This window comes from Oncorhynchus masou, chromosome 11 (genome assembly GCF_036934945.1).
Source record: "Oncorhynchus masou masou isolate Uvic2021 chromosome 11, UVic_Omas_1.1, whole genome shotgun sequence".
Taxonomy (NCBI): Eukaryota; Metazoa; Chordata; class Actinopteri; order Salmoniformes; family Salmonidae; genus Oncorhynchus; species Oncorhynchus masou.
In genome coordinates this window covers 43,933,557-43,946,717 of record NC_088222.1, presented here as the reverse complement: position 1 = coordinate 43,946,717, position 13,161 = coordinate 43,933,557, and the positions used below count along the sequence as shown (strand labels likewise).

The 13,161-nt window shown below is 44.7% G+C and overlaps 1 protein-coding gene across 2 annotated transcripts in view; it reads right to left on the bottom strand.

Annotated features, from left to right (window-relative positions):
- The window catches only part of LOC135548731 (opioid-binding protein/cell adhesion molecule-like), a 455,048-nt gene that overhangs the window by 279,356 nt on the left and 162,531 nt on the right, over positions 1-13,161 (bottom strand). Inside the window, exon 2 of one of the 2 annotated variants that reach the window (XM_064978601.1) lies at positions 8,263-8,338. In XM_064978601.1, the coding sequence (XP_064834673.1) occupies positions 8,263-8,338 (76 nt within the window). Of the gene's footprint in view, positions 1-8,262; positions 8,983-13,161 lie in introns of those variants that run through there. The other variant, XM_064978599.1, reaches the window with a different exon arrangement.

Genomic DNA, 13,161 nt, shown 5'->3' with positions numbered 1-13,161 from the left:
AGAGAAGGAGTGCTGATTTAGGATCATTTTGCCTTTTAGATCACAATGAATATTTCATGCACAGAGGGGACATGATCCTAGATCAGCACTACTATTCTGAGACACTTGATACATACAGCCCCTGGTCTCCCATCCACAGATTGACCAGGCCCGACCCTAGATAGCTTCAGTCAAAATGTGCAGCATATTCAATGTGAGCAGAAATACTGTTATCATCATCTCCATACTTTGGAGAAATTAGGTTCAGTGACATTTACTTTTGTTTTTAGCCATAGCTTATAAAATATAAGGGTTACTGATACAGTCTAGTTAACTATGACGTCTCGAAGCACTGCTAATTCTGCAATAGCTTTCCCCCACCAGCTTCCTAATGTTATTTTCAGACTGATCACTAGAAATAGATGGGTGATTTGGGACGTTTGAAAAGGTCCCCAGAACGTCGATATATGCCTCACGAAAAAGTATTGCCCAGCACTGGGAGCAAACTCGTGATGCTCAGAGCCGGAGCTTAGACCACATGCTAGAGTTCACAACGCTCTAGCAAGCCGCAATGATACTTGAAGATACTTGATTGTGATAGCACGTCATTTTTAATTACTTTGTTTTAAGCCTTCCCCAAACCATAGCCAGAACTTTAACCTCTCAAACTAAAACTTAACCCTTTGAGTTGTTTCTGTTTTAACCCATTACAGTCTTTGCCCTGTCTAGGGGGGGATCATTTTGATATTTGATTTGGAATGTTAAGACCCCTTTGGTATCCCAAAAATATATTTGAAAAAAATTCATGAACAATTGTATTTAGCCTTACTGCTATGAGCCCAAAGAAACATTATGAATAAAATATCCACGACATGGAACATGTCACGGCTTTCGTCTATAGAAGGAGGAGCGGACCAAAATGCAGCGTGGTTGTTATTAATTTTACTTTAATAAAGAAACTGTACACGAATAAACTAACAAAACAACAAACGTGCGAAAACCTAAAACAGTCCTATCTGGTGCAAAACACAGAGAAAGGAACAATCACCCACAAACACACAGTGAAACCCAGGCTACCTAAATATGGTTCCCAATGAGAGACAATGACTAACACCTGCCTCTGATTGAGAACCATATCAGGCCAGACATAGAAATAGACAAACAAGACATCCAACATAGAATGCCCACTCAGATCACACCCTGACCAACCAAAACATAGAAACATACAAAGTAAACTATGGTCAGGGTGTGGCAGTCCTCGTCCCCCCCAAGGTGCGGACTCCGGCCCCAAAACCTGAACCTATCGGGGAGGGTCTGGGTGGGCATTTGTTCGTGGTGGGGGCTCTGGTGCTGGACGTGGCCCCCACTTCACCGTAGTCTTCCTCCACCTTGTCCACTTCCGTGACCTCCTAGCCACGGCAACCCTACTTAATAACACGGGACAGAGGGGCAGCTCGGGACAGAGGGGCTCTTCAGACTCCGGCAGCAGCGCCATACAGGCGGGAGACTCCGGCAGCAGCGCCGGTCAGGCGGGAGACTCCGGTAGCACAGGAGAGGAGGAAGGCTCTGGCAGATCCTGGCTGACTGGCGGATCTGGAAGAGTCTGGCTGACTGGCGGATCTGGAAGAGTCTGGCTGACTGGCGGATCTGGAAGAGTCTGGCGGTTCCGGCAGATCCTGGCTGATTGGCGGATCGGGAAGAGTCTGGTTGACTGGCAGATCTGGATGAGTCTGGTTGACTGGCAGATCTGGAAGAGTCTGGTTGACTGGCAGATCTGGAAGAGTCTGGTTGACTGGCAGATCTGGAAGAGTCTGGTTGACTGGCAGATCTGGAAGAGTCTAGCTGACGGCTCTGGCTGCTCCATGCTGACTGGCGGCTCTGGCTGCTCCATGCTGACTGGCGGCTCTGGCTGCTCCATGCTGACTGGCGGCTCTGGCTGCTCCTTGCTGACTGGCGGCTCTGGCTGCTCCTTGCTGACTGGCGGCTCTGGCTGCTCCATGCAGACTGGCGGCTCTGGCTGCTCCATGCAGACTGGCGGCTCTGGCTGCTCCATGCAGACTGGCTGCTCTGGCTGCTCCATGCAGACTGGCGGCTCTGGCTGCTCCATGCAGACTGGCGGCTCTGGCAGCTCCTTGCAGACTGGCAGATCCTTGCAGACTGGCAGCTCCATGCAGACTGGCAGCTCCATGCAGACTGGCAGCTCCATGCAGACTGGCAGCACCGGCTGCTCCATGCAGACTGGCAGCTCTGGCTGTTCCATGAAGACTGACAGCTCTGGCTGCTCCATGCAGACTGGCAGCTCTGGCTGCTCCATGCAGACTGGCAGCTCTGGCTGCTCCATGCAGACTGGCAGCTCTGGCTGCTCCATGCAGACTGACAGCTCTGGCTGCTCCATGCAGACTGACAGCTCTGGCTGCTCCATGCAGACTGACAGCTCTGGCTGCTCCATGCGGGCTGGCAGCTCTGGCTGCGCTAAACAGGCAGGAGACTCCGGCAACGCAGGAGAGGAGGAAGGCTCTGGCTGGGCTGAACATGCGGGAGACTCTGGCAGCACTGTAGAGGAGGCTCGGGCAGCGTTGAACAGGTGGGAGACTCCGGCAGCGCAGGAGAGGAGGAAGGCTCCGGCAGCGCTGGAGAGGCGACGTGCACTGTAGGCCTGATGCGTGGTGCTGGCACTGGTGGTACTGGGCTGAGGACACGCACAGGAAGCCTGGTGCGGGAGCTGCCACCGGAGGGCTGGTGTGTGGAGGTGGTACTGGGTAGACCGGACCGTGCAGGCGCACTGGCGCTCTTGAGCACCAGGCCTGCCCAACCTTACCTGGTTGAATACTCCCGGTCACTCTGCCAGTGCGGCAAGGTAGAATAGCCCGCACTGGGCTATGCAGGCGAACCGGGGACACCGTGCGTAAGGCTGGTGCCATGTAAGCCGGCCCAAGGAGACGCACTGGGGACCAGATGCGTAGAGCCGGCTTCATGGCATTTGGCTCGACGCTCAATCCGATATGCAGAGCTGGAATATACCGCACCGGGCTGTGCACCCGCACTGGAGACACCGTGCGCACCACAGCATAACACGGTGCCTGCCCGGTCTCTCTAGCCCCCCGGTAACCACAGGAAGTTGGCATAGGTCTCCTACCTAGCGTCGCCATACTCCCTGTGAGCCCCCAATACATTTTTGGGGCTGACTCTCTAGCTTCCATCCGCGTCGCCGCGCTGCCTCCTCATGCCAGCGCCTCTCAGCTCTCGCCGCCTCCAGTTCTTCTTTGGGGCTTCGATATTCTCCAGGCTGAGACCAGGGTCCTTCACTGTCCAGTTCGTCCTCCCATGTCCATTCCTTCTCTTGCTGCACCTTGGGGTGGCTACACTCCCCTGCTTTAGCCCAGGGTCCTCTCCCGTCGAGGATTTCCTCCCAAGTCCAGAAAGTCTTGTCACGCTGCTCCTGCTGTTGCCTGTTACCACGCCGCTTGGTCCTGTTGTGGTGGGTGATTCTGTCACGGCTTTCGTCTGTAGAAGGAGGAGCGGACCAAAATGCAGCGTGGTTGTTATTTATTTTACTTTAATAAAGAAACTGTACACGAATAAACTAACAAAACAACAAACGTGCGAAAACCTAAAACAGTCCTATCTGGTGCAAAACACAGAGACAGGAACAATCACCCACAAACACCCAGTGAAACCCAGGCTACCTAAATATGGTTCCCAATCAGAGACAATGACTAACACCTGCCTCCGATTGAGAACCATATCAGGCCAGACATAGAAATAGACAAACAAGACATCCAACATAGAATGCCCACTCAGATCACACCCTGACCAACCAAAACATAGAAACATACAAAGTAAACTATGGTCAGGGTGTGACAGAACAGCAGATAGTTTCCCCCTTTCCAAAGAAAGTTTGTTCTTAAGCGTCTGTCCTATATCTGAGAGATTTATGAAAGATAATGGAACGTTTGTTCTTTTTTTATACATGTATTTAACCCCTTATTTTTTTGTCATTAAACAGACTGCATATGTACCATTCATTTTCTCAACAGCTACCGTGGGACCTTCAGACGAGTCTTGTGAGGCCTGTGGGCGCCCTAGAGCACATGTATGTGTTCATGAGAGTCTCCTCCTTCCCCGAGGGGTCATGTTAGTGTGTAGCCCAAACTGTTCGGTTGCTACAGACAGAAGTTGTCAGATCGGCTGTACCGACTTCAGATGAGTCGCAAGAGGCTCGAGGGGCTCGTAGAGCAAAACTTAGGCCAAACCGCTACGCTACAGCCGATTTTGCGAGAAGGCCGATTTTCGGGATGTCTCATGGTCTGACAAACACTGCAGCTCTGTCACCTCTCACCACAGATGTGGAAGTGTGACATTGGCGGATGCGGTGGATTAAGACGCTTCCAATGCAAAAAGATATATCTAGCGTACACTGACGGGGGTGTGGATATAGACTCTAGGGGGTTAACCCTGTAACCATGCAGAATTAACACTGTAACAACGCAGAATGAATACGAAGATCATGTTGGTTATTTTATAGTACCACAATAATGTGCTTGTCAACAGCCCAATAGTACAGCAAAGGTAAACTGAAAAGGTTTTGAAATGTTTTGATGCAAAAATGAAAGACAATGCTTTTATTTTTTACCCCTTTGTATCCCCAATTTTGTGATATCCAATTGGGTAGTTAGTCTTGTCCCATCGCTTCAAGTCCCGTACGGACTCGGGAGAGGGAAGGTCGACAGCCATGCATTCTCAGAAATACAACCCTGCCAAGCCGCAGTGCTTCTTGACACACTGCTCGCTTAACCCGGAAGCCATCCGTACCAATGTGTCGGAGGAAACACTGTACAACTGTACAAGTGTGCATTCGCTCGGCCTGCCACAGGAGTCGCTAGAGCACGATGGGTCAAGGACATCCTGGCTGGCAAAACCTTCCCCTAATCCAGAAAACGCTGGGCCAATTGTCCGTCGCCTCATGGGTCTTCCGGTCGCGGCCGGCTGCAACACAGCCCGGGATCTGTAGTGAAGCCTGGATCTGGATCTGTAGTGACGCCTCAAGCACTGCAGTGCCTTAGACCGCTGTGTCACTCAGGAGGCCCAACATAATGTTGTTTGGCAGCAACATGGGATTCATTCTTAGCATTTTGACAGGTTACACTCCCTAATTGCATATTCTTGGGATAAACAAATTCTAGGCACAGTCCAAATGTAAATACTGTAGATTCAGATTCAATGTGATGGCTTATACAGTGGGGCAAAACAAGTATTTAGTCAGCCACCAATTGTGCAAGTTCTCCCACTTAAAAAGATGAGAGAGGCCTGTAATTTTCATCATGGGTACACTTCAACTATGACAGACAAAATGTGAAAGAAAATCCAGAAAATCACATTGTAGGATTTTTTTATGAATTTATTTGCAAATTATGGTGGAAAATAAGTATTTGGTCACCTACAAACAAGCAAGATTTCTGGCTCTCACAGACCTGTAACTTCTTCTTTAAGAGGCTCCTCTGTCCTCCACTCGTTACCTGTATTAATGGCACCTGTTTGAACTTGTTATCAGTATAAAAGACACCTGTCCACAACCTCAAACAGTCACACTCCAAACTCCACTATGGCCAAGACCAAAGAGCTGTCAAAGGACACCAGAAACAAAATTGTAGACCTGCACCAGGCTGGGAAGACTGAATCTGCAATAGGTAAGCAGCTTGGTTTGAAGAACTGTGGGAGCAATTATTAGGAAATGGAAGACATACAAGACCACTGATAATCTCCCTCGGTCTGGGGCTCCACGCAAGATCTCACCCCATGGGGTCAAAATGATCACAAGAACGGTGAGCAAAAATCCCAGAACCACACAGGGGGACCTAGTGAATGACCTGCAGAGAGCTGGGACCAAAGTAACAAAGCCTACCATCAGTAACACACTACGCCGCCAGGGACTCAAATCCTGCAGTGCCAGATGTGTCCCCCTGCTTAAACCAGTACATGTCCAGGCCCGTCTGAAGTTTGCTAGAGAGCATTTGGATGATCCAGAAGAAGATTGGGAGAATGTCATATGGTCAGATTATACCAAAATAGAACTTTTTGGTAAAAACTCAACTTGTCGTGTTTGGAGGACAAAGAATGCTGAGTTGCATCCAAAGAACACCATACCTACTGTGAAGCATGGGGGTGGAAACATCAAGCTCTGGGGATGTTTTTCTACCAGGACGACTGATCCTTGTAAAGGAAAGAATGAATGGGGCCATGTATCGTGAGATTTTGAGCGAAAACCTCCTTCCATCAAACAAGGGCATTAAAGATGAAACGTGGCTGGGTGTTTCAGCATGACAATGATCCCAAACACACCGCCCGGGCAACGAAGGAGTGGCTTCGTAAGAAGCATTTCAAGGTCTTGGAGTGGCCTAGCCAGTCTCCAGATCTCAACCCATAGAAAATCTTTGGAGGGAGTTGAAAGTCCGTGTTGCCCAGCAACAGCCCCAAAACATCACTGCTCTAGAGGAGATCTGCAATGGGGGAATGGGCCAAAATACCAGCAACAGTGTGTGAAAACCTTGTGAAGACTTACAGAAAACGTTTGAACTCTGTCATTGCCAACAAAGTGTATATAACAAAGTATTGAGATAAACTTTTGTTATTAACCAAATGCTTTTTTTCCACCATAATTTGCAAATAAATTCATAAAAATCCTACAATGTGATTTTCTGGATTTTTTTCCCTCATTTTTTCTGTCATAGTTGAAGTGTACCTATGATGAAAATTACAGGCCTCTCTCATCTTTTTAAGTGGGAGAACTTGCACAATTGGTGGCTGACTAAATACTTTTTTGCCCCACTGTATGTCATTACTCCAAATAGCAGACACCAAGTGCACAGCCTCTGTGCCCTCTGCAAATCAGAATTTACTTGCATACAGAAATGTGTAGATGGTATTAAGATTGTATCTAAATGTTTATGATTTAAATCAAATCAAATTTTATTTGTCACATGCGCCGAATACACCAGGCGTTTACCATGACATGCTTACTTACAAGCCCTTAACCAACAATGCAGTTCAAGAAATAGTAAATAAAAATCTTGTCAATCAAAAAGTAGTACAATAAATGTACATATCAATAATGAAGCTATAAACAGGGGGTAATATACAGGAGTCGAGGTAATTTGTAAAGAGACTATGCATAGATAATAAACAGCGAGAAGCAGCCTTGAAAAAATTAAGGGGTGTGGGGGGTGGCATACGGACAACACTCTGTAGTGCCTTACGGTCAGATGCTGAGCAGTTGCTATACCAGGCAGTGATGCAACCGGTCAGGAAGCTCTCGATGGTGCAGCTGTATGACGTTTTGAGGATCTGAGGACCCATGCCAAATCTTTTAGTCTCCTAAGGGGGAAACGGTGTTGTTGTGCCCTCCTCACAACCGTCTTGGTGTGTTTAGACCATGATAGTTTGTTGGTGATGTGGACACCAAGGAACTTAAAACTCTCGACCCACATAAGAGCCACTTTTCCATCAGTCACCCCAGGCATGAATACAGAGTTTCACAGCTCTGCTCCTCTCAATTAAATGAAATCTTACATGACTTGGAAATTCAGATAGAATTTGATCACATTGTTTCCCTCTCTAATTTTTGTGATTTAGCTGACACTCTTAACCAGAGTGACATTCTCTCTCTGAGTGTATATATTTCCATACTGGTCCCCATGGGAGTTGAACCCACTATGCTGGTGTTACAAACACCATGCTCTACCAACTGGCCTCTCTCTCTCTCTCTCTCTCTCTCTCTCTCTCTCTCTCTCTCTCTCTCTCTCTCTCTCTCTCTCTCTCTCTCTCTCTCTCTCTCTCTCTCTCTCTCTCTCTCTCTCTCATATATACATATTTTGTGTGGTTACAAATAAGGGGAGAGTCAAATGTATTCCATCCTGAAAAATCCAAATGTTTGCACTATTCAATATACAATATAACATTGCATTAAGATCAGCTGACGACCCCATCCCCACCCCCAGATAGATAAGAGTATCCCAGCAGCCCACGGCATCCTTAAAAATACCTTAACCGAATCAATAACATGGAAGGACAATTAAACTTGCTTGAGATGAATATATGAGGTAGTTATTTTTTAAACCTCTTACAAATAATAACACTATTACATACCTAAGCATCACGCTTGCAACGTACATTTGTGGATATAAAGACGACTCCGTAATGAATTCCAAAACACTTTGACTAACTATAGACCACCACGCAATATGGCACGATTCAACAAGCCGATAAGGTATACATTAAATGACTTACTTTAAGACGGCGCTGTCCCCTTGTCTGACAGTGATGTTGTCCTTTGAAAAAGAATCCCCGCTCCTCGCTGGCACTCCTGCAGGTACAAGGAATAGCAGTCTTAGACCGATGACAACAAGGCATTTCCAAGGCGCCACAAAATAACCATAAATGCCCATTTTCCGTCACTGCTCAACTTCCACGGAAACTTGAATGTCAAATATTCCTTGCTCGGTGCAAAGTAGGTATGGCCACAGCAATTCGACTCCACTCAATATGCTGTTGTGGTGGTCGACCTCTATTTCTTTGCCTCAAATAGAAGGTGAGAATGTGGCGTGTTATCGTTCAATATAATAAAGTAGGCAATATCTGCGGCTCCAGTACTCTTGGATATCTCCAAGAAATGTCCAGCAGCTACAACAGGCGATGTGTTTTTTCGGAAAGCTGATGTAGGCTAGACTGTCTCCCCTGCTCTGTGTATGTTATTTGTACTCGCCAAGAGATGGATGATCGCGCAAAGATGCATCAGCAAAGTCTCCACTTGGGTAGTTCTGCCGATAGCCTAAAGCACAACACTGCAGTGACTCATAAAACAAGTATGCTCTGAAATCAGGTGTGTATTCTTATTTGTCAAGTAGACTACCTAAACTAAATCCACCAGACAGCCAGCTCCGCGGAATCAAGTGAAATCACTCCTTCATAATGAGTGTGTGCCTTGCGCAGGCTAGTCAGTCCTCTCAGGCGCGCGTTATACAACTGTGAACCATCTGCGCAGCATCCCTACTCCCGCTATTTTTACCACCCCAGTGGATGATCAAGCAAGCGATTTGTATTGATAAATCTATAGGCTGTGTATATACTTCTATATATCCTAGTCTGCGTTATAATGGCAATAACCACCACAATTAATAGGCCAATCGGGTTAATTGATTAGCATAATGCAGTTATTTGAATACTGTATTGGGAACGTTTAGCTAATCAACTGACATGTACTCACTTTAACATATCAATAATGATCTATGCTCTACTGAATAGTATAAGTGGAAGGCTATACTATTGTACGTGTGTGTGTGTGTGTGTGTGTGTGTGTGTGTGTGTGTGTGTGTGTGTGTGTGTGTGTGTGTGTGTGTGTGTGTGTGTGTGTGTGTGTGTGTCTGCACATGCGTGTGTGAGATGGGGGGTGGCGTGTATTTGGAGATATATTTCATAATTTATTTTCAAATACTTATAAAACGTTGTGTACATGTAATGCTTAAATAGTATCAGAAAGATATTTTGTTTAGTGTGTGCAGCTCATTCCTGAAATGTATATTTGTAGCCCTAGACATAACGTCAATGTTGAAATTACACAATATTTGGTCCCAGTGAAGTTTGTGAGTAAATACATTTTACCTATACCTGCAGTAGATACCATGCATAGGTTTTTACAATGTACGGCATGAGCTGGTTGTTGAATAGCTCTGCCCAAACATCGTTCCATAGCATTATCATAAGCACGTATGTGTCCTCAGGGTCTTGGCTGCAAGTAACCCTATTCCTGGAGAGCTGATGACCGGTAGGTTTTCCATCCAAACCTAATCTAGCGCACCTGATTCTAATAATTAGCTGGTTGATAAACTGAATCAAGTTAGTTACAACTGAGGTTAGAGCGAAAACCTACAGGGGGGTAGCTCTCCAGGAACAGGATTGGAGAGCCCTGAACTAGGGTATGCAGTGCACATCACTGCTCTAGGAGAAGTTCGCATTGTTATTATAAGCATGTTATTCCATCCCAGACCACATATTAACACACCCAAAGCATTGCCCTTCTAATTTCACCCACGGAAATATGCATATTTGTATGCATGAGGGTTGATATGGCAGACGGAGCCAGGGATATAGGGGTCACTGTTTGTTTTGACATGCACACAGTCCCTTGGATTTACTGAGGCGGTGTTCAATTTATTATAAGGTTGTTTGTGGGCGAAGTATGATGATGACCCGATCTGAAGAAATTGGGCTAAGATAAGAGTTAATTAAAACTCTATCTAGCCAGTGATGCAACCTGAGCATGGTTTGCTTGCACGACGTCCACATCGAACTCAATGGCTTTTTAATTAAAACCCCTCATGCTGACCTCAGCAAATCTAAGATATGCGTTCTTAATTAACGTGGGTTGCTAGGTAGGGGGGAACGTCTCGGTGAAACGCTTGTTTCCAAAACACTGATTAGGGTGACAACATGTTGTGTATGATAGACTTACTATAACATCAGAGCTGTTTATCAGCTTGAACAGCCTCATCTTAATTAAAAGTCCAACTCTGTGATATTTACAGACATTCCGGATAATGTAAATTAATTATACAGTATATACAAATATAACTTATAAATATGCCATGAGCTTTAGGCAACTGTCTAACCCTACCATAACCCAAAATATAAGGACGTTCTACATCCCTCAACTTTATTGCAAACCAAGTGGCAGGGTTGTGGTTTTACTCTTTTTCGAATTGCGTAGTGGGCCTTTAAGCTACAATATATAGGGCGATGGAACATTACATGTTTAACTATATGGCTGAGTCTACCATTTCAATTACCTGGGGGTTAGGAGTAAATTCACAGGTATATTTAGGAAACTTACAGTACTTTTAAAGAGTCTTTAGTCACAGTAAGACTGTGTAATCCAGAGGAAATGATTTAAGCATATGGTGCCCTTCAATTAATTGAATGTGCAGTCATCTTCTTTCTGAATTATCAATAGCTCTATTCACTCAGTTCCCTGGAGAGATATTCAACATAGATATGCTGATACCTTGTATTAGGTAGGCATGGCTCATCTGACCTTTATATGACTTCCCTAGGAGGAAATGACATGCATGCTAACTAGAGTATCATTGATACTGAGCCCAGTCAATGAAGGTTTTGACCTTGAGCTCAACTCTGAATATGGCATCATTTAAGAATTTGCTGTAATTTAGACTAAACATGCAAGAAACATGATTATTTGGCAGCTTGTTAATTTTAAAAATATTTGAAAATAAACATTTGTCTGCATATGTAACTTTTGAAGGCTCAGTAATAAAGCGGTACTTTTTGAAGGCTCTAGCGATTTTTCCAAGCTATGCAGTCTACATTTATTTTGACAGTAGGCAAAGCATGAAAGATATCAGCACATTGGTGGGTACACGGCCTGGTGAGCACTATAGCAAATAAAAGTACTTATTTATTCCTAAGAAGTCCAGGGACAGAGAGAATGGTGGTGTTCTTTCACCCTGAAAGGGCCTGCACACAGTACTTCTTGTGCAACAGTAAATGTTGTTTTTCCTCATCTGTGATTATGCTTAGTTGGGTGGAAACTCAGCTGTCATCCTAGGATGGATTCCACTCCCTTGAAGGTGAATGCATTTTAGATGTAATTTCCATCAAAATGTTACTCAAATGAAACTATAATCTCGGGATGGATGGAATCAACCACTGATAACATTTGGAATGGCAAAGTGAGCAAAAATATGCTTAAATTGTCAAATATTTCAAAAGAGATGAAGAATAATTTTGTATGGATAATTGTCCAAATTCAAGAGAAGACATTGCAGTTTTGGGCAGCTCAGGCAATCGGCAGAGACTATTAATAATGAATGACCATTCTAGGCCAATATAATGGCCCTATATCGGACCACACTGACAAGCAGAGCCCACACTCATGATATAAGCCTTGACCCTCAACTTTTTCTTTTGCCGGTTTTGTGGCATCTTCTACCTTAAGTTGCTTAGAGGTTCATGTTGTTTCTCATAATCAGCAGAAACATACTCCCATGGTAACCGCAAGTAGCACGCCATGCTAGGCCTGAAGGCACTGTAGAAATGTTGATGATGAACGAGTAAGACTACACAATGTTATTTACCGTACACTTGCTGTGGCCATACTGAGCTTGCAGATGAACATCAGATTTATTAAAGGGAGGGTTGCATACATGGTCTATGTGTTAAGGTAATGTATTTATTGAGAAGTGATTTCTTACTATGACATTGTCAGAAATATGACCCCCCCCCAAAAAAAAAAAAAATATGAAAGCGAAAGTTTGTGTGAGATGAGAAAATAGGCAGGTTGGCCCCGAAGGCTTCCCGTAGGAGACGTTTCTGTTTGAAACATTTTGTCTACTTGTAGCATGTTAGAACAAGTTTGAAAAGAAGACTCTTTGCAGATAAAAATATGGGAAAATTACTGTCTTGACAGTACTGGCCAACATGAATTGCTCTTCTCTGCAGTTGGAGACAAACTTTGTCCTGACCATTTTAAAACATAGTATTTACAGTAGTAGGATTATTTTGTCTCTGTGTGATGCTAACACACTTCACACACTTTTTGTGGTATCAAAGCTGCCATGCCCCATAATTAAAGAGCCCCACAATGGACTCGTCATAATAACAATAAAACCGTTCAAACACGTATATGGTTCCAATCGTTTTTTCATCATTCCTTTTTCCCATAGGGGATTTTAGAACCACTTCAAACAAGGTCTGTGTTTCATGTAGGTTTTCCTGATGTGACGTTTGGGTAACCGTGTAAATCTCTCTCACACAAGGTGACTTTTGTCAATATATTTGTCTCTATTTACTCTCAGATTTGAAAATCTTAATTAGCATCAAAGTAGACATCATGCAAGACTACAAATCCCTGCAAGCTCCTGCACTTTATCTCTAGCTGACACCTTTGCTGTCAGCTAGCAAGCTAGCTACCTTGACCCAAAACAAAAGATATGTTGAACAATTTCATTTACTGTTCCATAATTTATTTAAATAATATTGGTTGGCTTATTTATGCACTCAATGCAGTCAAATATTATGCAGTCAAATATTTTCAATGTTCCATGAATGCTAAGCAAATTGTTTGCAAAGAACCAGGTTACCTAGCCACCTACCTAGACAATATTGGGACACACC